Source organism: Mobula birostris, chromosome 16, assembly GCF_030028105.1.
Source record: "Mobula birostris isolate sMobBir1 chromosome 16, sMobBir1.hap1, whole genome shotgun sequence".
In the NCBI taxonomy this organism is placed as follows: domain Eukaryota; kingdom Metazoa; phylum Chordata; class Chondrichthyes; order Myliobatiformes; family Myliobatidae; genus Mobula; species Mobula birostris.
In genome coordinates, this window is record NC_092385.1 from 61,007,602 (window position 1) to 61,032,854 (window position 25,253).

The 25,253-nt window shown below is 41.9% G+C and overlaps 2 protein-coding genes across 2 annotated transcripts in view; both read right to left on the reverse strand.

Annotated features, from left to right (window-relative positions):
* Window positions 1-25,253, reverse strand: part of LOC140210812 (testis-expressed protein 264) — a 356,249-nt gene that overhangs the window by 175,442 nt on the left and 155,554 nt on the right. The window lies entirely within an intron of this gene.
* Window positions 10,467-25,253, reverse strand: part of LOC140211173 (E3 SUMO-protein ligase ZBED1-like) — a 110,898-nt gene continuing 96,111 nt past the window's right edge. Inside the window, exon 2 of the mRNA XM_072280718.1 lies at window positions 10,467-16,192. Within this exon, the coding sequence (XP_072136819.1) occupies window positions 14,079-16,052 (1,974 nt within the window). The 5' untranslated portion in view covers window positions 16,053-16,192 and the 3' untranslated portion in view covers window positions 10,467-14,078. The remainder of the gene's footprint in view (window positions 16,193-25,253) is intronic.

Genomic DNA, 25,253 nt, shown 5'->3' on the forward strand with positions numbered 1-25,253 from the left:
AAATTGAACTGAGCTTTGCGTCACTTTGAAACTGATCATTTACCGATAGAGCTTGATTGATCCTGTTATCTTAATTCTGTGTACATGTATGTTTATCATTGCTGAACTGTTGCATTTATTATCCTTTTGATTAGAGTACTGTGTTGCTTGTTTCTTTAATAAAACTTCCTTAGTTCTAGTAATCCAGACTCCAACTGAGTGATCCATTTCTGTTGGTTTGGCAACCCAGTTATGGGGTACGTAACACTAATCACATGTCCAATGAAGTTACGTTGCCTTTTCATGACCTCATAAATTATTTCTCTTTTTGTGTTTGCTCTGTTCATGACATCCTGATTAGATATTTGTTTCGTCCATGATATTCTTTGCATTCTCCTCAAAAACCACATCTCTGCTGCTTCAATTTGTTTCCTCATGTTACTAGATATTGTCCAATATTCTGAGCCATATAACATAACTGGATAAACGTAACATTTCAGTACTCTGAGGCGGGTTGTCATGCCTAGTTTAGTATTGATCAGTATAGTCTTCATTCTCGTAAAGGTGTTAAAAAGACATAAAAGAACATATTAAGGAAAAAAGCTGGAAGTAATGGTATAAATTCAAAGTACCAGTTCAGTAATAGTGTGGTATTTCAACTACCCTAATATAAACCATATAGTTATTGTTAATGGACACTGATTTCCTAAACTGCATGGAACTTCTATTTTAGCCATTAGGTTTTAAGCTCAACAAGTGGGGGTACGGCAGAGAGAGGGTGGAAACAATTCTGTATTAGTTTTAGAAAAGGTTTTTGGGCAAATGGAAAGAAAGTCAAACAGAGTAAATTTTTGTGACATGATCATAATTCTATTAGATTTGGTATAGTTAAGAGAAAGGACAAAGATTAAATAAAAGTGAAAATTCCAAATGAAGGGAAGGCCAATTTAATTTGGCAGGGAAATAACTAACAAAAAATAAGCTGCAGTCAGCTATTTGTTGCAAGTCAGTCTCACAGCAGTGGGAGGCATTTACAAAGAAGATTCAAATAGTTCAAGATAGACATGTACCTATATATATAAAAAAACAATGATGTTGTGTCTGAATAATGCACAATTTTTTTGAAAAGGTAACAGAGAGTGAATGAAGGCAGTGCATTTAATACTGCCTACTTGGCTTTGTGCAAATCTTTTGTGAAGTCCCTTTTCGCTGGCTGTTCAAAAAAAGTAAAAGAGCACAGGGATCCAAGGGAGAGTGATAAACTAAAACCAAAATTAACCTTGGAAGTAAACTGTGATGGTTGACAGATGCTTTTGTGTTTGGAATACCAATGGGATTCCATACAGAACACTACCCAGTCTCTTGTTTTTTTAATATATATATAAATGCTTTTGAAATATGTTTACAATATAGAAACTAGATGTTTCGCTGACAGCAGGAAGAGAAGGATGGTCTGGTTGGTTGGGCTGAAAAGTGGAAAATGATGTTTAACCCTGAGAAATGCAGGGTAATGCATATGAAGTGATTTTTTTTTTATTTCAAAATATACTTTATTCAAAAATAAATATATACAATAAACCATTCAATAACTTTTCATCCTTTACATACGTTTCCATTATACTCAGTAAAATACCCGTGTTTATAGCCACCCACGTGGCACTCCAGTAGTTCAGCTTAGCATCTCATTGTTGAGGGGTATACTCCCCACCCACCGACCCCTCCCACTCCCACGGGTGGAGAAACCTATACTGTGGTCCTTCCCCACCGGGCCCTTGCGGTGGCTGCACCGAGTTTCAGTGCGTCCCTCAGCACGTACTCCTGCAGCCGAGAGTGTGCCAGTCGGCAGCATTCTCCCACGGACATCTCCATGTGCTGGTAGATCATCAAGTTTCGGGCTGACCAAAGAGCGTCTTTCACCGAGTTGATGATCTGCCAGCAGCACCGGATGTTGGTCTCCGTGTGCGTCCCCGGGAACAGCCCGTAGATCAGAGAGTCCTCTGTCACGCAGCTGCTGGGGATGAAACGTGACACTAGCCCGTCCATCCTCCTCCACACCCTCTTTGCGAACTGGCAGTGTGCAAAGAGGTGGGTCACAGACTCCTCCTCACTGCAGTCCTCCCGTGGGCAGTGGGGTGCGGAGACGACGTTCCGGGCGTACAGGAGGGCTCTGACTGGGAGGGCCCCTCTCACCGCCAGCCAGGCGAGGTCTTGGTGCCTGTTGGTGAGATCTGGCGATGAGGCATTTTGCCAGATGAACTGGACAGTCTGCTCAGGGAACCACCCCACTGTGTCCATCACGTCCTTCTCCTGCAGTGCCTGCAGGACACTTCGTGCCGACCACTGCCTGATGGCCTTGTGGTCAAAGGCGTTCTCCTGGAAGAACTTTGCTACGTGGGATAGGTATGCCAGCAACGACCAGCTGACTGGGGCGTTGCGCGGGAGTGGGGCCAGACCCATCCTTCGCAGCCAGGGCGACAAGTAGAACCTGGGCACATAGTGGTACTTGGTGCCCACATACCTGGGCTCTACACACAACCTGATGCAGCCACATACGAAGCTGGCCATCAGGGTGAGGGCGACAATGGGGACGTTCTTGCCCCCGTTGTCCAGGGACTTGTGCATGGCGGTCCGTCTCACCCGCTCCATCTTGGATCCCCAGACGAATCTGAAGACAGCCCGGGTGATTTCTGAGCTGTAGGAGCGGGGGACGGGCCAGACCTGCGCCAAGTACAGCAGCCCTGAGAGCACCTCACACCTGATGACCAGGTTCTTGCCCGTTATCGACAGGGAGCGCCCTCCCCACAGTCCCAGTTTCTGTTTCACCTTGGCAGTCCGCTCCTGCCAGTTCTTGTTGCACGCCTCAGCCCCTCCGAACCAGATCCCCAACACCTTCACGTGGTCAGACCTGATGGTGAAGGGGACGCTGGATCGGTCGGGCCAGTTGCCAAAGAGCATGGCTTCGCTCTTTGTGCGGTTGACCCTGGCCCCCGACGCTAGCTCGAACTGTTCGCAGGTGCCAATCAACCTGCGAACTGACCTCGGATCAGAGCAGAAGACGGTGACGTCGTCCATGTACAGGGAGGTTTTCACTTGGGTCCCTCCACTGCCTGGCAGCGTCACCCCTCTTATGCCCCCATCCCTCCTGATGGCTTCCACAAAGGGTTCTATGCAGCAGACAAACAAGACAGGGGAGAGGGGGCAGCCCTGCCTGACTCCAGACCTGATGGGGAAGCTGTCTGTTTCCCACCCGTTGACCTGGACTGAACTACGGATGTCTGTGTAGAGCAGTCTGATCCAATTCCGGATTCCCTCCCCAAATCCCATTTTGGAGAGCACGTCCGCCATGTACGTGTGCGATATCCTGTCGAAGGCTTTCTCCTGGTCCAAGCTGACCAGGCAGGCGTCCACCCCCCTGTCCTGCACGTAGGCGATGGTGTCCCTCAGCAGCGCGAGGCTGTCTGAGATCTTCCTGCCCGGTACAGCACAGGTTTGGTCCGGGTGGATCACCTGTCCCAGAGCAGACTTGACCCTGTTGGCTATAGCCTTGGACAGGATCTTGTAGTCCACATTCAGGAGAGAGATGGGTCTCCAATTCCTAATGTCCTCCCTTTCCCCCTTCTGCTTGTAGATGAGGGTGATGATGCCCTTCCTCATGGACTCAGACATACTGCCGGCCAGAAGCATAGCGTTGTACACTTCCAGCAGGTCTGGGCCTATCCAGTTCCACAGAGCCGAGTACAACTCAGCCGGTAAGCCGTCGCTTCCGGGAGTCTTACCCGACCCGAAGGAACGGATGGAGCCTGTCAGCTCGTCCAGGGTCAGTGGCTGATCCAGACTCTCCCGCTTGCCGTCGTCTAAGACCTGCGTGATAGACGACAGGAAGTTGCGGGAGGCTGTGGATTCTGTGGCCTTTTCCTCGTACAGACCGGCATAGAAGGACTTGCAGATCCTCAGTATGTCGGTCTGCGAGGACGCGACTGAGCCGTCCTCTTCCTTAAGGTTGTGGATCACAGAGCTCCCCCTGTGCACCTTTTGGAAGAAGAAGCGTGAGCACGTCTCGTCCTGCTCCACGGTTTGGACCCTTGATCGGAAGATGATCTTGGAGGATTCAGCGGCGAGGTGCTGGGCTTGCCGGCCCTTCACCTCTCGCAGTTCCTCCCTGACATCCACCCCCTTCGACTGCAGAAGGAGAAGTTGCTGCAGCTCTGTCTGGAGTTTACGCAGTTCCCTCTGCTCCTGCCTTGCCTTCTGAATACCCTTGCGGATGAAGAACCTCTTAATGTTCTCCTTGGTGGCTTCCCACCAGTGAACCGGGGAATCAAAGAAGGCTTTCAAGGTTCTCCAACCTGTGTACTCCCTCTCTAGTTCCTCGATGTTATGAAGTGATGCAACAAGACAAGAGGTTTGAAATAAATAGTAGATACTGAACGATGTGGAGAACAAATGGATTTTAGAGCACCACAAGTCCTTTAAAGTTAGAAGGATGGGTCAACAAGTAGTTCAGATAATACATTTTCTAATACTAGCAGTAGTGCTCTGTGTCAATTTGGATCTCACTGTGAAGGACATATAAGTCATATGCATTAAATAGAACAGCTGGAAGAAGGTAATGGAAATACTTTGTTATGACTACGCACTTGGAACAGTTCCTGGATGTCAAATGTTAGTGTTGCAGTGTGAAGTATTCACTTGAATGGAATCTATACTTCAGTGAATATGGTTCCTATCCAATGAAGATGTTGACCAGGAGACTACATCTAAATTGGTCACAAAATCCATTGCAGGGAAGATTACTTGCTTAAATCAACAAATTATTCAATATGTTTCTGCTCATTTAAGTAACTGGGCAAAGTGTCAGTTGTCAACAGAAATATGCACAAGCAACCTTGTGTTATTATTGCATCTGGAGATGTGATGCTGCAGCTGCTGATCAAGCTAACACCAAAAGGAGAGGTGAGCAAGAGAATGCATGCAGGACTTAGTGGCTAAACAATACTAAGAAACATTGTATGAGTTTACATTCAGTTAAAAAATAGACCAAAAATTCCTATCAGAGCTTAATGCAGGGGTGCAAGCCCCTTAAAAGCAACTTTATGAGCAAGAAATATGAATAGCAAGAGAAAAATAAGTGTTCTAATAAGGTAGCAAACACACTTACTACAGTCCAGTGCTGGAAGTTCAAAGTAAATTTATAATCAAAGTACAAATACATCACTATATACTGTGGATCGTTTTCTTGCGAACATTCACAATACAACAAAGAAATACCATAGAATCAGAGAAAAACTACACACAAAGATTGACAAATAACCAACATGCAAAAGACAAACTTGCAAAAAAAGCAACCCAAATAATAATTAAATAAATACATACAAACATAATAGAACATGAGTTGCAGAGTCCTTGAAAATGAGTCCATAGGTTGTGAAATCACTTCAGAGTTGAGGTGATTGAAGTCAACCAGGCAAGTTCAGGAGCCTGATTGTTGAAGGGTAGTAATATATTTATATTTACATTTATCTAGTCTACTTCTGTGACTTATGATTACATGCTGCAAGAATTGATTTGTCAATAAAATGCCTTTGTAACCATCTGAGAAAATGCAAGGCCATTTGCAACAACTCTAAACAGCCACCACAGCTGGAACTGCTTCATTTACACCTACCCAATAATATAATTTACACCTCACTTTGTTATTTTTCCACACATTCCTCCAGCAGCATTGTCACGTGTCCTTTCTATTCCCGAGGGTAGGAAAAGTTGGCTACCTTTATTTAAGAAAAGCATACTCAGTCGTTTTAAAAAACAAAGTTATCAATCACCTGTAAGTATGGCAAAAATCCTTTAGTTTTCTTGTTGGCTGCTACTCAAAAGAATCAGTGCAAAAATTACAGGTACAGTAGATGCTTAGTTTGTACTGGCTGTTTTTAATCAGGAAACCCAGCATGCAGTTTTCTTAAAATCCAGCATAGGATTCACTATTAAGACCAATGTCTGGTTGTGCAAATGTCAGGTACTCTAAACACAAGGGATTCTGCGGATGCTGGAAATCCAGAAAACACACACACACAATACTGGAGGAAATCAGCAGTTCTGCTAGCACTTATGGAATAAAAAGGATCTTGGCTCAAAACATTGATTCCTCCATAGATGCTGCCTGACCTGCTGAGTTTCTCCAGGATTTTGTGTGTTGCTCAGATACTGTAGATCTGCCCCATGTACACTGGGATTTCCTAATATATTACTCACTTGATTGAAATATTCCTAGTTCAAAATATCTGTTAATATGCACTTGCAAGAGTAGATTAATAGGATGTACATTATCACTGATGGGTCTTTTATCTTGGGAAAAATTGCAAAAAAGCACTAGGGGTTGAAGGTGATGCATTGGGAATTGGTGAACAAAAGTCTGTAAGCACAAGTACATGACCATGACCCTCTTCCATCAATAGCTGTTTTTAAGCACATCATCTTCTAGTGAATACATCTGATAATTTATGGAAAATATTTATGAAATCTGCTGAAATGCTAATAAAAATCACTTGTGCATTAATATCCTTCAGTGCGAGAAGCCAACCAACCCTAAGCTACAAGTGTCCACAGTACCACACCATGGAGACAATGGTAAACTGACTCTGATGCAAACATATAACAGACCGCACATGTTTGAATCTGAAGCAAAAGTCATAGTCATAGTCATAGTCATACTCTATTGATCCCGGGGGAAACTGGTTTTCGTTACAGTTGCACCATAAATAATAAATAGTAATAGAACCATAAATAATTAAATAGTAATATGTAAATTATGAAATAAGTCCAGGACCAGCATACTGGCTCAGGGTGTCTGACCCTCCAAGGGAGGAGTTGTAAAGTTTGATGGCCACAGGCAGGAATGACTTTCTATGACGCTCTGTACTGCATCTCGGTGGAATGAGTCTCTGGCTGAATGTACTCCTGTGTCCACCCAGTACATTATGTAGTGGATGGGAGACATTGACCAAGATGGCATGCAACTTAGACAGCATCCTCTTTTCAGACACCACCGTGAGAGAGTCCAGTTCCATCCCCACAACATCACTGGCCTTACGAATGAGTTTGTTGATTCTGTTGGTGTCTGCCACCCTCAGCCTGCCTTCCCAGCACACAACAGCAAACATGATAGCACTGGCCACCACAGACTCGTAGAACATCCTCAGCATCGTCCAGCAGATGTTAAAGGACCTCAGTCTCCTCAGGAAATAGAGACGGCTCTGGCCCTTCTTGCAGACAGCCTCAGTGTTCTTTGACCAGTCCAGTTTATTGTCAATTCATATCCCCAGGTATTTGTGATCCTCCACCATGTCCACACTGACCCCCTGGATGGAAACAGGGGTCACCGGTACCTTAGCTCTCCTCAGGTCTACCACCAGCTCCTTAGTCTTTTTCACATTAAGCTGCAGATAATTCTGCTCACACCGTGTGACAAAGTTTCCTACCATAGCCCTGTACTCAGCCTCATCTCCCTTGCTGATGCATCCAACTATGGCAGAGTCACCCGAAAACTTCCGAAGATGACAAGACTCTGTGCAGCAGTTGAAGTCCGAGGTGTAAATGGTGAAGAGAGCTGCTGCAAAAACTCAATGAGTTGGGCAGCACCTGTAGGGAGAAAATACAGTCGGCTTTTCAGGTCAATAGCTTTATTGTATCTTCATTACAATGAAGACGCTGGAGAACTCACTGTAGGAAGAGGGATGGAGTCAGATGCAATTTAAGAAACATTTAGACAGGCACATGAACAGGAAAGGTCTCGAAAGCTATGGACATAGTGTAGAAGAGGGGGAAAAAGATCAGCATGAATATGGTGGGCTGGAGAGCCAGTCTTTCTACAGTGAACTCTATGAATCTAACAAGACTTCCCTTCACTGTCAACTCTAACAGTGATAATTCCACATTAATGTAATCATCACCCTGATCTCCCAGGCTCTGACGGCGTACCTGGTAGGGCACTGAAAACCTGTGCCAACCATTTGGTCGGAATGTTCAAGGACAACCCTTCAAGGTAAACTAGCCAATAATATAAAAGACAATACCAAAAGTTTGTTCAGATATATAAAGTGTAAAAGAAAGGCGAGAGTGGGTATTGGACTGCTGGAAAATGACACTGGAGAGGTAGTATGAGGAGCGTTTGATGTCTCTAGGCCTGTACTCACCAGAGTTTACAAGACGGGGTAAGGGGGGGGTGGGGAGTTGGATCTCATTGAAAACTATTGAATATTTAAAGTGTGGGACCAGAGGGCACAGCTTCAGATTAAAGGGACATCCATTTAGAACAGAGATGAGGAGGAATTTCTTTTGCCAGAGGGCAGCTGTGGATCTGTGGAATTCATTGCCACATACGGCTGTGGAAGCCAAGTCATTGAGTATATGTAAAGAGGAGAATGATAGGTTCTTGATTAGTAAGAGCATCAAAGGTTATGGGGAGAAGGCAGGAGAAAGGGGTTGAGAAGGATAATAAAACAGCCATGATGGAATGGCGAATCAGACTTGATGGGTCAAATGGCCTAATTCTGCTCCTGTGTCTTATGGTTTTACGGTCAGTCCTCATCGCTAGATCAGCAGTGGAAAGAGTGAGCAGTTTCAAGTTCCTGAATGTTAACATCTCTGAAGATCTGTCCTGAACGCAACATATTGATCCAATCCAAAGAAGGCATGGCAGTAGCTATATTTCATTAGGAGTTTGAAGAGATTTAGTATAAGACCAAAGACTCTATCAAATTTCTACAGATGAACCTTAGAGAGCATTCTTACCAGTTGCATCACTGTCTGGTATGGAGGAGCCACTGCACGGGATCTGAAAAAGCTGCACAAAGCTGCAAACTCAGACAGCTCCACCAAAGGCACTAGCCTCCCCAGCAGTGAGGACATCTTCAAAAGGGGATGTCTTCCTCATTAAGGACACCCACCACCCTCTTCCCATTGCTACCATCAAGGACATGCCCTCTTCCCATTGCTACCATCAAAGAGGAGACACAGGGGCCTGAAGAAACACACTCAACATTTTAGGAACAGCTTCTTCCTCTCAACCATCAGATTTCTAAATGGATAATGAACCCATGTACAGTACCACACTACTTTTTTCCTCTCTCTACATATTTAATTTAATCATATACATTTCTTATTGTAATCTGTAGTTTTTTTTATTATGCACTATGCTGCTGCCACAAAACAACTAATTTGACAAATATGCCAGTGATATTAAGGCTAATTCTGATTCTGGAGAACCAAGTGGTTTCTAGATCAAAAAGAACGGAGACTCCAGATCAAATGTATGCTTCCATTTCAAAAGAAAGTTCCTGGGTGAGTAAATGGACTTCAATTAAATTAAATTTCAGATGTGGATTTCAACATTTATAGTCTATTTTCACACTTAGTGCCAGAGGATGAATTATAGCTCTATTTTCTCTGCCAACTGGAGTATGTATTCAGTGTACCTTTTGAAAGTACAGAATTGTAAACGACCCTTGAAAATTTTCAACAATTGTGCTTTGACTAAAAGTTTCTTTTATCTGCTTCTTATATGGGAGAAAAATATGTTATAGCGCAAAATAAGTGTGCTTAAATTAGGCATGGAATCAAAAATATACAATTATAGGACCTCAAGATGTAGCCCAACTTGGTTATTACCACTCTAGCTGTAAGTCATAAGTGCTGGGCTCAAGTTCCATTCTAGAAATAGGTGCAAAATTAAGGGTGAAATTTACTGCAGAACTGAGAGATGTTTTGAATAAGATGTTCAGTCAACTGAAATTAAAAGATCTAACAGCATAATTCAAATAATTGCAAATGGCTCTTTCAAAACCTCAAAAGACAGATCAACTGATAATTTGCCCCATCCTTATGTGAACCTGTCGCCTAAAGCTGATTAAGAGCAACTCACCAGCTCTGCGTCTTCAGGATGTTCCAAAGAATGGCACAAAGATACAGCCAACAGAGCTATTGCTAGCAGCTCCAGAGATCAAGGTTCAATCCTGACCTCATGTACTGAATGTGTGGAGTTTCTATGTCCTCTCTGTGGTTGTGTGGGTTTTCTTTTCGATGCTCCAGTTTCCTCAGATATCCCAAAACTGTACAACTTTGTAAAGTTAATTGGCTAGAAACAGAGTTAGATGTTATAGTGATATATTTCCCACTGAGATATAGTGGGAACAAAGAAACTGATATGATAAGCAAAGACATTATTTTACTTTGGTGTCTTAGCATTAAATGTTAAATGTATCCTGGAAAATTACATGTTGACTGTGCTCAAATTGTTTTTTTTTCAACCATTATTCACTATTTTGTGAAACATCATTGTCCGAACTTAAGGTTTTATATGTGCTTAGGTCTTAAACTTGTTTTTTGTAAATACTGTACAAACAGTTCACATAGTTAAGTGAAAAAAAATATTTAACACTATTTGAAAGCCAGATGAATTTAAGAAATTCCAGGAAACATTAAAATGCAGCCATTTTTGGTTTTATTTGAATGATTTCTCAACAAATCATGATGCTGGCATTTTACACATTTTCTCTATTATTTTTAATTATATATTTTTACATAATGAAACCAATTATAAATGTTAAACGCTAACATTAAAAAGCATTATAGGCCATAATATTTGTGGTTAAAAATGTTATACACAAAACATAGTAATATATAAATAACCAGCATTTGAATATTGTAGACAGTCACATAAATTTAAATAGTTCACTATCTACCTTCCACCTACAGCAGGAGTTCCTCTATTTAGAATTACAAACGTGCAGGAAATCTCTCAGCGTATGAATACAGTTTTAAACCGATGTTCCAAAATATTTAGAGGAGTTCACCACTTGGATAGTCGAGTGCTGAATCATTAACTACTTCCCTGTTTACCTTATTTTCTTTTCGAATGTGACATCTGTACAGTCAGTGCACACAGAACATAGAATAGTACAGTACAGCACAGTACAGGCCCTTCGGCCCACAATGTTGTGCCCACCCTCAAACCCTGCCTCCCATATAACCCCCACTTTAAATTCCTCCATATACCTGTCTAGTAGTCTCTTAAACTTCACTAGTGTATCTGCCTCCAGCACTGACTCAGCCCTTACCTTAAAGCCATGTCCTCTTATATTGAGCAGTGGTGCCCTGGGGAAGAGGCGCTGGCTGTCCACTCTATCTATTCCTCTTATTATCTTGTACACCTCTATCATGTCTCTTCTCATCCTCCTCTCCAAAGAGTAAAGCCCTAGCTCCCTTAATCTCTGATCATAATCCATACTCTCTAAACCAGGAAGCATCCTGGTAAATCTCCCCTGTACCCTTTCCAATGCTTCCACATCCTTTCTATAGTGAGGCGACCAGAAATGGACACAGTACTCCAAGTGTGGCCTAACCAGAGTTTTATAGAGCTGCATCATTACATCGCGACTCTTAAACTCTATCCCTCGACTTATGAAAGCTAACACCCCATGAGCTTTCTTAACTACCCTATCCACCTGTGAGGCAACTTTCAGGGATCTATGGACAGGTACCCCCAGATCCCTCTGCTCCTCCACACTACCAGGTATCTTGCCATTTACTTTGTACTTCCAAAGTGTACCACCTCACACTTCTCCGGGTTGAACTCCATCTGCCACTTCTCAGCCCTCTTCTGCATCCTATCAATGTCTTTCTGCAATCTTTGACAATCCTCTACACTATCTACAACACCACCAACCTTTGTGTCATCTGCAAACTTGCCAACCCACCCTTCTACCCCCACATCCAGGTCATTAATAAAAATCACGAAAAGTAGAGGTCCCAGAATAGATCCTTGTGGGACCCTAGTCACAATCCTCCAATCTGAATGTACTCTCTCCACCACGACCCTCTGCCTTCTGCAGGCAAGCCAATTCCGAATCCACCTGGCCAAACTTCCCTGGATCCCATGCCTTCTGACTTTCTGAATAAGCCTACCATGTGGAACCTTGTCAAAAGCCTTACTAAAATCCATATAGATCACATCCACTGCACTACCCTCATCTATATGCCTGGTCACCACCTCAAAGAACTCTATCAGGCTTGTTAGACACGACCTGCCCTTCACAAAGCCATGCTGACTGTCCCTGATCAGACCATGATTCTTTAAATGCCCACAGATCCTATCTCTAACAATCTTTTCCAACAGCTTTCCCACCACAGACGTAAGGCTCACTGGTCTATAATTACCCGGACTATCCCTACTACCTTTTTTGAACAAGGGGACAACATTTACCTCCCTCCAATCCTCCAGTACCATTCCTGTGGACAACGAGGACATAAAGATCCTAGCCAGAGGCTCAGCAATCTCTTCCCTCGCCTCGTGGAGCAGCCTGGGGAACATTCCGTCAGGCCCTGGGGACTTATCCGTCCTAATGTATTTTAACAACTCCAACACCTCCTCTCCCTTAATATCAAAATGCTCCAGAACATCAACCTCACTCATATTGTCCTCACCATCATAAAGCTCCCTCTCATTGGTGAATACCGAAGAGAAGTATTCATTGAGGACCTCGCTCACTTCCACAGCCTCCAGGCACATCTTCCCAACTTTATCTCTAATTGGTCCTACCTTCACTCCTGTCATCCTTCTTTTCTTCACATAACTGAAGAATGCCTTGGCGTTTTCCTTTACCCTACTCACCAAGGCCTTCTCATGCCCCCTTCTTGCTCTTCTCAGCCCCTTCTTAAGCTCCTTTCTTGCTTCCCCATATTCCTCAATAGGCCCATCTGATCCTTGCTTCCTAAACCTCATGTAAGCTGCCTTCTTCCACCTGACTAGATTTTCCACCTCACTTGTCACCCATGGTTCCTTCACCCTACCATTCTTTATCTTCCTCACCGGGACAAATTTATCCCTAACATCCCGCAAGAGATCTCTAAACATCGACCACATGTCCATAGTACATTTCCCTGCAAAAACATCATCCCAATTCACACCCGCAAGTTCTAGCCTTATAACCTCATAATTTGCCCTTCCTCAATTAAAAATTTTCTTGTCCTCTCTGATTCTATCCTTTTCCATGATAATGCTAAAGGCCAGGGAGCAGTGGTCACTGTCCCCCAGATGCTCACCCACTGACAGATCTCTGACCTGACCCGGTTCATTACCTAGTACTAGATCTAGTATGGGATTCCCCCTAGTCGGCCTGTCCACATACTGTGACAGGAATCTGTCCTGGACACACTTAACAAACTCTGCCCCATTTAAACCCTTGGAACTAATGAGGCGCCAATCAATATTAGGGAAGTTAAAGTCACCCATGATAACAACCCTGTTATTTTTGCACCTTTCCAAAATCTGCCTCCCAATCTGCTCCTCTGTATCTCTGCTGCTACCAGGGGGCCTATAGAATACCCCCAATTTTCATTTTCAAATTAGTTGACAGAAAAGAAGCATGTCTCTGATTCATTACTATAAATACACATGGAAACTTCCATGTAACCATGTATCAGATAGGTAAGCATGCAAGTTACTGACAGAAAAATACATAAAGCTGAATCAGAAGAACCCAGTTTTTTATCTAAATCACTTCCAACAAAATTATGTATTAATTAGTCAACTGAATAAAAACATCGATAACTTGGCTTGGAGGGAACCAACAAATCAGTGTGCAACACCTAACTAGCAAGTTATGAGTTTGCAACAGAGGTGTTTTCTACTGATAAATGATGGGCTCAACAAAGAGCATCTTGACCACCTCTCACCACCATTCTTGAAGAATCATAAAGTAGAAGGAAGGTTCTTCATATCTGATTGCAAAGAGAAGTAAAAAGCCAAGAGGGACAAACAAAATCTGTAATCATAAAAACACTGCAGTTACTTGGCTCAAGGAGAACATATACTGTACACTAGAAAACAAATCTCTGCAAGTCAAAGGGAAAATATAGGCTCATTACTAACAGCTAGTGGCTAATCCCATGTTCACCATACAAAAGATTATAATCTTTAATTCATTCTGGCCCAGATACAAATATTTCATTTATCAATGATCTTCTTTACATTTCATTGCCAAAATCATTCAGAACAATCCTGTGCTGTGTTTTTTTAAAAAAAGTTATTCTCAAAGTCCTCAAGCTCATGGGAGGTTTTCAGCTAAGAACACCACCTGGTCCATATGTTTTGGTTTCACGCTGCTTCGATACTCGGCAAACGCAGAAGTACTTCTGTTGAACGCTCTTTCTGATGCCACATTCGTTGCAGAGATGCAGAGATACTTTCTGGCTAGTTTTGCTAACAAGGGCAGACAATTCTGGGTGGCTTTCCACCATTGAAGAGGACAGCTTTCCAGGGAGAGTTTTGGTTCCTTGAAATAAAAGTCCAGCTCTCGATCAAGCTGCTCCTGCAGAGAAACTGAAGTAGTTACCGTTTTGTCTGTGTCTCCATCTCCACTCTGCTTTCCAAATACCTTTGCAAGACCTCCTCCATATTTAGCTTTCTTTGGATGACTTGGCCCTGGGCTATCTCGATCATACCAACTACAAGAGCTTGATGGAGAAAGTGTTGAACCATCATAGCCTATTTGAAATATTGAGGGTTCTTCAGCCACTTTGCCAGCAAGTACTTCTCCTTTAATCTGCTGCAGAACATTCTCTAGATTGTCTACACATGTGGGACCGAATCGGGGGTCAATGAATGTAACTTTATCCAGAAAATGTACCAATTCTGGGTCTCCATATCGTATTTCAAGGTCTCGCTTTATTCTCATTCTCATTAGAAACCCAAGAGTTAACTCCTCTTGTTCCTCTCTTACAAGATCATTACATATGTGTTTTATAAGAGGATTTATTGCTGAAATGGCAATGAATTTCTCAGAAGACAGAGCTTCTGTCATTTCACGGAATGGGCGTAAAACACTTACAATGGACTCAAGAACATCAATGTCTTGCCATGTTGGAACAAGACGACATATCTTACGGTCATGGGCTAATACAGCTCTGATAGCATCCTGTTGCTCAAGAAACCTTTCAAGCATATCCAAAGTCGTTCCCCACTGGTTGTTAACATCTGCTTTTAGTGAATTTCTTGGAAGCCCCTTCTGACCCTGAGCTATAGAAAAATCCCGCTTCCTTTTGCAACTGCGTGAAAATTGAGAGAATATTTGACGAGATAGCTGGATAATTCGTTCAATGCGCGAATCTTCAAGACCCTTTTGGATTGAACTTTGCAGGTTCTGGCTGAAGCAGCTAATTCTTTTCCAGCCTAACAACTCACAGGCATGTTTAACAGTGGATCCATTATCTGTAGTGACAGCAACAAGGCTAGTAGGATCTAACCCCCATTCCTCCAGCACATCTTCAAGAGCACACTTAAAACTCTGACCAGTGTGTTCATCTGGTAAGTACTGGGTCTGCAGACAGTGTGTTTTGAGGATCCAATCACTATCCACATACTGAACCCCACATGTTAGGTACATTTCATTGCTTCTGCATGTCCATGTTTCAACAGTTGCAGCAAAACAATCCCCATTCTTTAATTCTCTCTCCACAACTTTGCGAACATCTGCATAGAGTGATGGAATAGCTACTCTAGAGAAGTAGTTCTTGCTCGGCAGCTCATATTTAGGGTTAAACTTGCTCAAGAGGTGCTGAAAGCCAGGCTTGGAAAGAGTATTCAGAGGCATCCTATCCTTGGTGACAAAGTACGTCACAGCTTTAGTCAGCTCCTTGTGCTCTCGGGGTTTCGGATCAAATTTATCTTTTCGCTGAAAGATTTCCCGCATCGTAGTTGTCTGATCTTTGTTTGGTTCCCCAGATGAAGCTGTAGTAGTTGGCGCCTGGTTGGGTTTGCTTTTGACCTCAATGTAAATGTGAGGGTGCTGGGATTTTAGATGTGCATAAAGATTGCTTGTGTTTGAGGCCTTAGCAGGAATGACTCGGAAACAGATCTTGCAGACTGGGGTTTCAATATTTTCTGGCCTACCGTCACTACCAGGTTGGAAACCAAAGTATCTCCACACTTCTGACGTGGTATTGCTCTTTTCCACAAGTTGAGGTCTTTCAGTTTTCACAAGTGCAGATCCACAATGTACAAAGTCCCCATCTCCTTCCATTGCTCTCAGTGTGCTGCTAAACAGGACAACTACAGTGGCAAAATAATCTTCTTTCTAGGCTGTGTCTTGTAGAAAGAAGACAGATCAGAAGGATGCCATCACAGACAGGGATTCCTGCTACACACGCAAAAAGGCAAAGCCTAGAAAGGAAATTTAAATTGACAAATTATCAATTAAAAAGATGGATTCATATTCAAGTGATTCTCTGACTAACACTATATCTGAATAACAATAATTCTACCAGAGAACCCTTACTCAAAATGATGCCACATTTTAGCTAGAATTTACATTAATGTAAGGGTAAATAAGATAAACTTTACAAATGTTTTCCAATATCTCTCTGAAATGTAAAATACAAAGAACACCTTCCATTTTTTTTACCCACAAAGATAATTTTCATTTGTTTTCATTGAGAGGAGAAGGTAGAAGATAATTAGAACTAAGAAGTGTTTCTATTTTTCAGGAGGAGAACCAAAGGGGTCCACACAAAGAGGCAAATGGAAACAAATAAGGAATGCAGGAAGATGTAGAGGGGCAGATCATGGATCTACAAGTGCAAGCAAGGAACATAAACAATGAAAGCATCATCAGGTTAGAAAAGCTATTAACAAAAATACATCAGACACCACAGGGATGATAACATAGAACAGGCCAACAAAACCAAGTTTTTTAAAAATCTGCATCTGCCATATAGGTACTGAAATCCCCTTATAGCTATAGTAAATTTTTTTGGAACCAGGGTTAAAGCTCGTTCTAATCGAAATTACATACATTAAAAATCAAGTTCTAAATTAAGGAAATCTTATAACTAGCCAACCATTTTTAAACATTTATATTTATCTGGCAAAAATAGAGAAACTGCTAGAAGAACTCAGTGGTGAAGAATATCTGTGGAGGCAGAGGAACATTCAACATTTGCTGCATCAGGACTTAGAGTGTAGGGGGAGACAGCCAATTCTGCCTGGCTAGTTCTACAAATAAAAATGATATTTCTATTTATCTTCCTAGTAGCATAGTATTTCATTTAAGTTAGCATAAACTTTGCGTGGCTTTCCGGCTTTGACAAATATTAAAATAGATTAAAATAGTTACTTCAAGGAAATCCAGCTTTTCTCTTCGTTAGCAATCTGATAAATTTGCTTATTTTAAAATTACCTACCAGAATATAAAAACAAGGATGTAATGTTGAGACTTTATAAAGCACTAGTGAGGCCTCAATTAAAAGTAGTTTTCGGCCCCTTATCTTAGAAAGAATGTGCTGACACCGGAGAAGATTCAAATGAGGTTCATGAAAATGATTCCAGAATTGAAAGGATTGTCATATGAAAGGCGTTTGATGGCTCTGGGTTTATATTCACTTGGAATCAGGAGAATAAGGGTTGATCCCATCAAAAGCTATCTAAGAGAGTCTAAGACCAGAGGACACCGCCTCAGAATAGAGGGGTATCCTTTTATAATGGAGATGATGAGGAATTACTTTAACCAGGCAGCCGTGGGGGCCGTCTTTATGTATATTTAAGGCAGAGGGTATAAGATTCTTGATTGGTCAGGGCATGAAGGGAAATGGGGGGGGGGAGGTGGGATGGCAGAAGATTAGGGCTGAGAGTTAAAATGCATCAGCCATGTTGAAATGGTGTTGAAGACTCAATGGACCAAATGGCCTAAATCTGCTCTTATATCTTATAGTCTTAAGAAAGTCAAAGCAATGACTAAATTCAAAACCAAAAAACACTGCAATGAAAATAAAGCCAATTTGCAATATTTCAAAATTTCTGTACTTTGAAATATTTTTAGATTAAACCTTTTCATATTCAAATTAAACGGAATTTAAAAAAGCCAGCTCTTCAAAATTCAAATTGAGTCTTCATAATTTTTGTATACATAGATGTCATACTCTTTAAAATAAGATACCTGAGCAAATATTGCCATGATATCAATCCCTTAGTATTTCTGTATATGATTTGGTTCTTTCCACCTGCAATCAATTGTAGGCAGCATGGAGCCATTCTTTATATAAGACCATAAGACCATAAAACATAGAACCAGAATTAGGCCATTCAGCCCATCGAGTCTGCTGTGCCATTCCATCATGGCTGATTCCGGATCGTACTCAACCCCATACACCTGCCTTCTTGCTATATCCTTTGATGCCCTGACTGATCTGGAAACTATCAACTTCTGCCTTAAATATACCCACGGACTTGGCCTCCACCACGGTCTGTGCAAAGCAATCCACAGATTCACTACTCTCTGGATAAAAAAAATTCCTCCTTACCTCTGTTCTAAAAGATCACCCTTCAAATTTGAGGCCGGCCACCCTCACCAGACGAAACATCCTCTCCACATCCACCCTATCTTGTCCTTTCAACATTCAGTAAGTTTCAATGAGATCCCCGCACATTCTTCTAAATTCCAGTGAGTACAGGCACAAAATTGCCAAACGCTCCTCATATGTTAACCCCTTTATTCCTGGAATAATCCCTGTGAACCTCCTTTGGACTCTCTCCAATGACAACATATCCTTTCTGAGATAGAGGCCCCAAACTGTTGACAATACTCTAAGCGCGGCCTGACTAGTGTCTTATAAAGGCTTAGCATTATCTCCTTGCTTTAATATTTTATTCCCCTTAAAATAAATGCCAACATTGCACTTGCCTTCTTTACCACAGATTCAACCTGTAAATTAACCTTCTGTGAGTCTTGCACGAGGACTCCTAAGACCCTCTGTACCTCTGATGTTTGAACCTTCTCTCCAACTCTTTAGACAGTTTGTAACATGAACCAAAAATAGACTCCTATTCAGTCATATACTTCTGCTGATGGTCCAGTACCCTGGTATAAACTATATTCTATTCATGCAATTGTACTGAGGTGCTGAGCTCCCCATATGTCTCCCAATCACTACAAGATCACCTTGAATCAAAAATATTGAAACAATACAGCTGCATGCTGCTTAGTAGGTTTTATGGACTGTATTTTATTTAAAACACGGGCCAATATTGAAGCTAACAAAATAAAAATGAAGTATTTCTGTCTGTGCACCAGCAGCCTGCGACAAAACGTGTAACTTAATAATGTGAAAGCATTCAACTGTATTTACTGTGAAGAGAGTTTCAGTTCCAACTATATAGCACTGTGAAATAAAGTAATTTTAAAAGAGAAAATCAAACAAAATTATAATAGCTTTGAAATACTGTGTTAAGTATATTATTAAGTATCAGCCAGTTAACATAACATTAATTTACATTCACTATCTATAATTCATATATTTTTAGACTCATTGATGTGATCAGATTTATGCAGGAAATCAAATGCAGCAAAAAGGAGATTATGCAGCTTGATTAAGAGCTGGACTTCTATTTCAAGGAACCAAAACTCTCCCTGCATGCTCTACTACCCACTTTCCCTCAACGGCCAAGATCATTGCCAATCTGATTAGATAAATTCCTGAAGGTTTCATCATATGTCCATTTCCACTCGTTGGCTAGCACTTACCTGATACATTCATCCTCACTGCATGCCCTCTTCCCAAGTATGTTGAGAAACAGATTCTGCAGCCCCCAGTGTTTTAAAAAAATGAAAGAACAACATCCCTGTGATGTTTATCTTCCATACAGCAGAATTAAGCCTTAAAAATTTAATTTCTGATTTGTAAAATTGATGAAATAGTATCGTGAAATAGTTCTTATTCTGAAACAATCATGCAACACAGAAGCAAGCCCTTCTGCCCATCAAGTTTGTGTACTCAGCTACACTAATGTCATACTGATCTATTTTACTCTCCCCACATTCACATCAACTGCCTACAGATTCTATTACTCACCCACAGACTACAAGCATTTATAATAGCCAATTAAGCCGCCAATTCACACACCTTGGGGATGTGGAAGGAAACCCACGCAATTTGTCAAAGTTCCATAGTCATCACAATCTTCAATTACAAGGTTCAGAAAACAACACTGGCAGGTTTCACTGCATAATGCTGTACCATGCCAGTTCTAGCAGCTCTCAGCATTCCAGCTTGCATACGAGATCAGGTAATAAAGAGCTATCCCACCATACGTGTAACCCCTTCCTGCATCAGTGTTGTTACTGAATGAATGAATCCTTCAACAATGTAAGGTTGAGACAGAAAGTGCCCAGGGAATCAGAAGGACCTGGAACAGTGCCTACAGGAAGCTTTTCTTCTGTACAAGAAGGCCCTGAAACCTTCCATAGATACAGTTCTTGGCAGAAGTTTGGTAAGAATTAATACTACATTTTGGAATCCATGCTTGGACATGGTTTCATTTTTTGTGAATTGGTTTCAAAGGTAGGCAGCAACTACTGGCATTTGCTGCTGACTAGAAAATATAAACTGATTAGGGCTGGAACCATAATATCATTTCTCTATCGTCTATAATACATCACATTTGATATTTCAGTCCGCTATAAGACTGATTCAGGCAATCCAATGATTCACTTGACAGTTCAAAGATTTTTACATTCTTTGTCCACAAATTTGATTACTTCTCTGAAAGTAGGATTTCCTGATATCAATCATAAATTTACCTGCTTTTGCATCCCAAAGTAATTTGAAATAAGAGACTATGAAGGAAATCTAATGATATCTGCAGTTGGCTAGACTTCCCAATGCCCGTTTAGGTGTTATATAGTTTATGTCTATTGGCTGAAAACATAAGGTCATGCAAGGAAACATGCATTTTGGCAGGCATGAACTAGGATACCAATCCTGCTCTCCTCAACCAATCAGACAGAAGGTTAGTTATATTAAAGCAGGAACTGAGTAAAATAGAAGAAATTATATACGTAAAGAGAAATAACACAAATGAAAGATTGGATTAAAAGAGTAAAAGGATTAAAAAAGATTAAAATGTAATATTCTTAAAATCACATTGCCTGATTCCTTGAACGTCATGGTTAAATGAGCCTACAGATGGCAATGGATAAGATGCAATTCTGATGTAAATTTGGAAGTCAGCAAATTTGCACCATTTCACGTATTTCAATAGTGAGTCAAAGAACATGGCTTTACTTTCGCAAAGCTAACTACAGCATGGTGAAACATTCCAGATTTCTGCAATTAAACATGCACCTGCCCCGACCTGAAACTGCTGATCTATGACAGCACACATATTTCATATTTTCTGAAAAACATATATGATAGAAAATCGAGACTCATTATATGGCTTGTTAAGTCCTCCAGGAACTTGAGAAGTGCAGTGGCATCAAAGTGCACACTTGCAAATCCAGACAATGCTTCCAAATTTTTATGTGTGACCTGTGCAATGGACATAAGCAGGTCTTCAAAGCAACCAGGAGGCCTACTTCCTCATTGTTTATAGGGGAACAGCCAGAATATCCCAGTGGAATACTAAGAAATCAATATAGAGAAATCTATTTTGTACTCTTGATATTTGTTGCTTATTTATTTATTATTATTATTTCTTTTGGTATTTGTAGTTGGCTGTCTTTTGCTCATGGGTTGAATGTCCAAGTTTGTGCAGTCTTTCATTGATTCTATTATGTTTATTACTCTATTATGAATTTACTGAGTATGCCCACAAGAAAACGTATCTCAGGGGGATTGTATATGGTTAAATATATGTACTTTGATAATAAATTTACTTTGAACTTTAATAGCCACGTACTCCATTATCTTGGGCCAGGGGTATTCAGCTGAAACAGGATTCTGAACCTGGCTGAGGGTGGGACAAAAATGAAAATGTACCCAGGGATGGAATACCCAGTGATCACAGATCCAGGGACCATTATGGGACTGCTCAGGTTTTCTGAACATGGGTTCAGATCTGGTTAACATTATACCGATCTGCTGAGTATATCCAGCAGTTTCTGTCTGTTTTCCAGATACATTATCCAGCTGTAGACATAGGTATACTCTACAGAGTATGTCAGCATATTCATGGGAGTATAGTCTCTTGCAGGCTCTAACATACTTTCAGAGAGTTCTTTTAAAATGTTGGTATAAATAGGGTGGACTATGAGATTCCTCGAATTACTATTCCTGCCCTGGTCCCCTTCCCAGATGCAGTCTTGTTCAACAAGAAGATGGTGCCAGTGAACAATGTGACCAAGGGTGACATCCTCCAAATGGCTCATAAAGCTACTGCTTTCACTTCTTTCACATTTCCTTTTTCTTTCAAGTGTGGTTCTGCTTCTGCTGGAGCCTGTGGTCTACATCTTGGTGGTGGGTTTTTGGAACGATTATGTGATCTGGCACTTTGGTGTCTCCAAGGCTGTTTGAGGAGGCTTCAAGCGAAGCGTGCGGCCTTGAGCCCAAGAGGCTTGGAGATGGTGTCGAACCCATGAACAACTCCACTTCTCACCAATCTTGCTGATCAAAGCATTGAGAAAGATTGAAATCATTGAGGTGAGAGCGGGTGTTCAGCACTGTTCCCCAGCCTCTCACCCCCTACTGCCAGAGAACAGTGTCTGTGTTTGACGGTCTCACTCTCTCGCCCTATTGCTCGCTACGCCTGGAGGAAGGTCCTGCGTTTGGATTCATATTCTTTCTCTTTCTTTCTCTCTCTCTCTCTCTCTCCCCCTCACCCTCCCCCTCTCCATGTTCAGCATTTTCTGGTTTGATTCCAACATCTAGAGTAGTTTGCTTTTAAAATTCTGAAGGTTCAGTTGGATGAATCAGGGATAAGGGCCTTTTCCTGTGAGGAAAGTCAGAGTAGATTTGGACACTACACCACGAATTTAAAAGACTGAGATGTGATCTTATTAAACCATATTAAACCACACTCCAGGGTAGACATTAAGAGGGTATTTCTGCTTATGCCTTGTGTAAGATTAAATGTCAACTCAAACATGAACCTGTCACAGCCCAACTAAAGCTCAAAGGTTGCCAGTTTTTTTGATACCTGATTCAAGTCAACATACACGCTGTGGCCACTTAAGCTATACCTGTACGTCTGCTCATTAACACAGATATCTAATCTGACAATCACATAGCAGAATCAATATGTAAAAGCATGAAGACATGGTCAAGAAATTCAGTTGTTGTTCAAACCAAATCAGAATGCAGAGAAAATGTGATCTGAGTGACTTTGATCGTTGAATGATTGTCATACCAGTCAGAGTGATGTGTGTTTATCATGCACATCAGTCTCTAGAGTTTACAGAGAATGGTGCGAAAAACAAAATAAAAATCCAGTGAGTGGCAGTTCTGTGGGTAAAAATGCTTTGTTATAAAAGAGGTTAGAGGAGAATGGCCAGACTGGTTCAAGCTGAAAGGGAGGCATCAGTAACCCAAATAACCACATTGCAACAGTTGAGTGCAGAAGAGTATCTCTGAATGTATAACACGTCGAACCATGAGTTGGATGGGCAGAGGACCACTAACACAGTGGCCATTTTATTAGGTATAGCTAATTGCCAGACTCGACACCAGGACCAATTTTGAAATGGAATATGGCAGCCTCTGACAGTTCACATGTCATCCCATTCTAAATCAGATCACACACTGAACAGTAATTGAAAACCAAATAAAATGCATGCTGGAAATCTGAACCCTGTGGAATAGTTAACTTCCTCTCAGATATATTAGCTCTGACAATCGTTGTTCATTGTTGACACTCTGCCTGTGTACAGAGCTGAAACGTCATTCCAAAATTTCCATGAAATTACCCGAATCATTTCATCAAGCTACACGTTAATTTGCAATATTTCATCTTTTAGAACCGGATATGAAAATTCATTATTAAGAATTCCTTTTATAAAGCTAGCCAATTACACCTGCTTGCACCATGTATGGTCTATTTTTTACTTCATAATTTAGTATCCCACTCTCTGTCTGCAGTTTCCATACTATTTACACCAGTTAACTAGGGCCCTAACAGAGGAAAGCTACAGCAGTCAGGTCTCTGGCACTGAGTCTGGCTCTGTGGCTCAGAAGAGAATGGGTGAGAAGAGGTAAGCTATAAAGATAAGGAATTCAATCACAAACAAGAGAAAATCTGCAGATGCTGGAAATCCAAGCAACACACACAAAATGCTGGAGGAATTCAGCAGGCATTCAGAGTACAGCTGACGTTCTGCATCAAAATCCTTCGGTAGGACTGGAGAAAAAAAGCTGGGGAGTAGGTTTAAGAGGTGGTGGGAGTACAAATTCCGCACCAGGAAGGCCTCAAAGCTCTCCATTTCTTTCTGGACACCAGACCTAACCAATTTCCCTCCACCACCACCACCACCACCCTCCTCCACCTAGTGGAATTTGACCTCACTCTAAATAATTTCTCCTTTGGCTCCTCCCACTTCTTTCAAACAAGTGTAGCCATTAGCAGTCGCATGGGTCCCAGCTACGCCTGCCCGTTTGTTGGTGACAAGGAACAGTCTATGTTCCAAGCCTACACTGGTGACCATCCCACACTCTTCCTACGCTACATCAATAACTGCATTGATGCTGCTTCCTACACCCATGCTGAACTCATCAATTTCATCCACTTTGCCTCCAACTTCCCTCAGATTTACCTGATCTATTTCCAACACCTCCCTCCCCTTTCTCAATTTCACTGTCTCTATCTATGGAGACGGCTTATCCATTGATATCTATTATAAACCCATGGACTCTCACAGCTACCTGGACTATACCTCTTCCCACCCTGTTACTTGTAAAAATGCCATCCCCTTCTCTCAATTCCTCCACCTCCACCTCATCTGCTCTCAGGATGAGGCTTTTCATTCTAGAATGAAGGAGATACCCTCCTTTTTCAAAGAAAGAGGCTTCCCTTCCTCCACCATCAACATGGCCCTCAACCACATTTCTTCCAATTCACGCACGTCTGCTCTTACCCCATCCTCCCACCACCCTACCAGGAATAGGGTTCCTCTTGTCCTCACCTACCACCCCACCGCCTCTGCGTCCATCACATAATTCTCCAAAGTTTCCACCATTTCCAACAGGATCCCACCACCAAGCGCATCTTTCTCTCCCCACCACTTTCTGCTTTCCACAGGATTCACTCCCTACGTGACTCCCTTGTCCATTTGCCCCTCCCCACTGATCTCCCTCTTGGCATTTAACTTTGCAAGTGAAATGTGTGCTACATCTGCCCCTACATCTCTTCCCTCACTATCAATCAGGTCCCTAAACCATCCTTCCAGGTGAGGTGACACTTCACCTGTGAGTCTGTTGGGGTCATATAGTGTGTCCAGTGCTCCCAAGGTGGCCTCTTG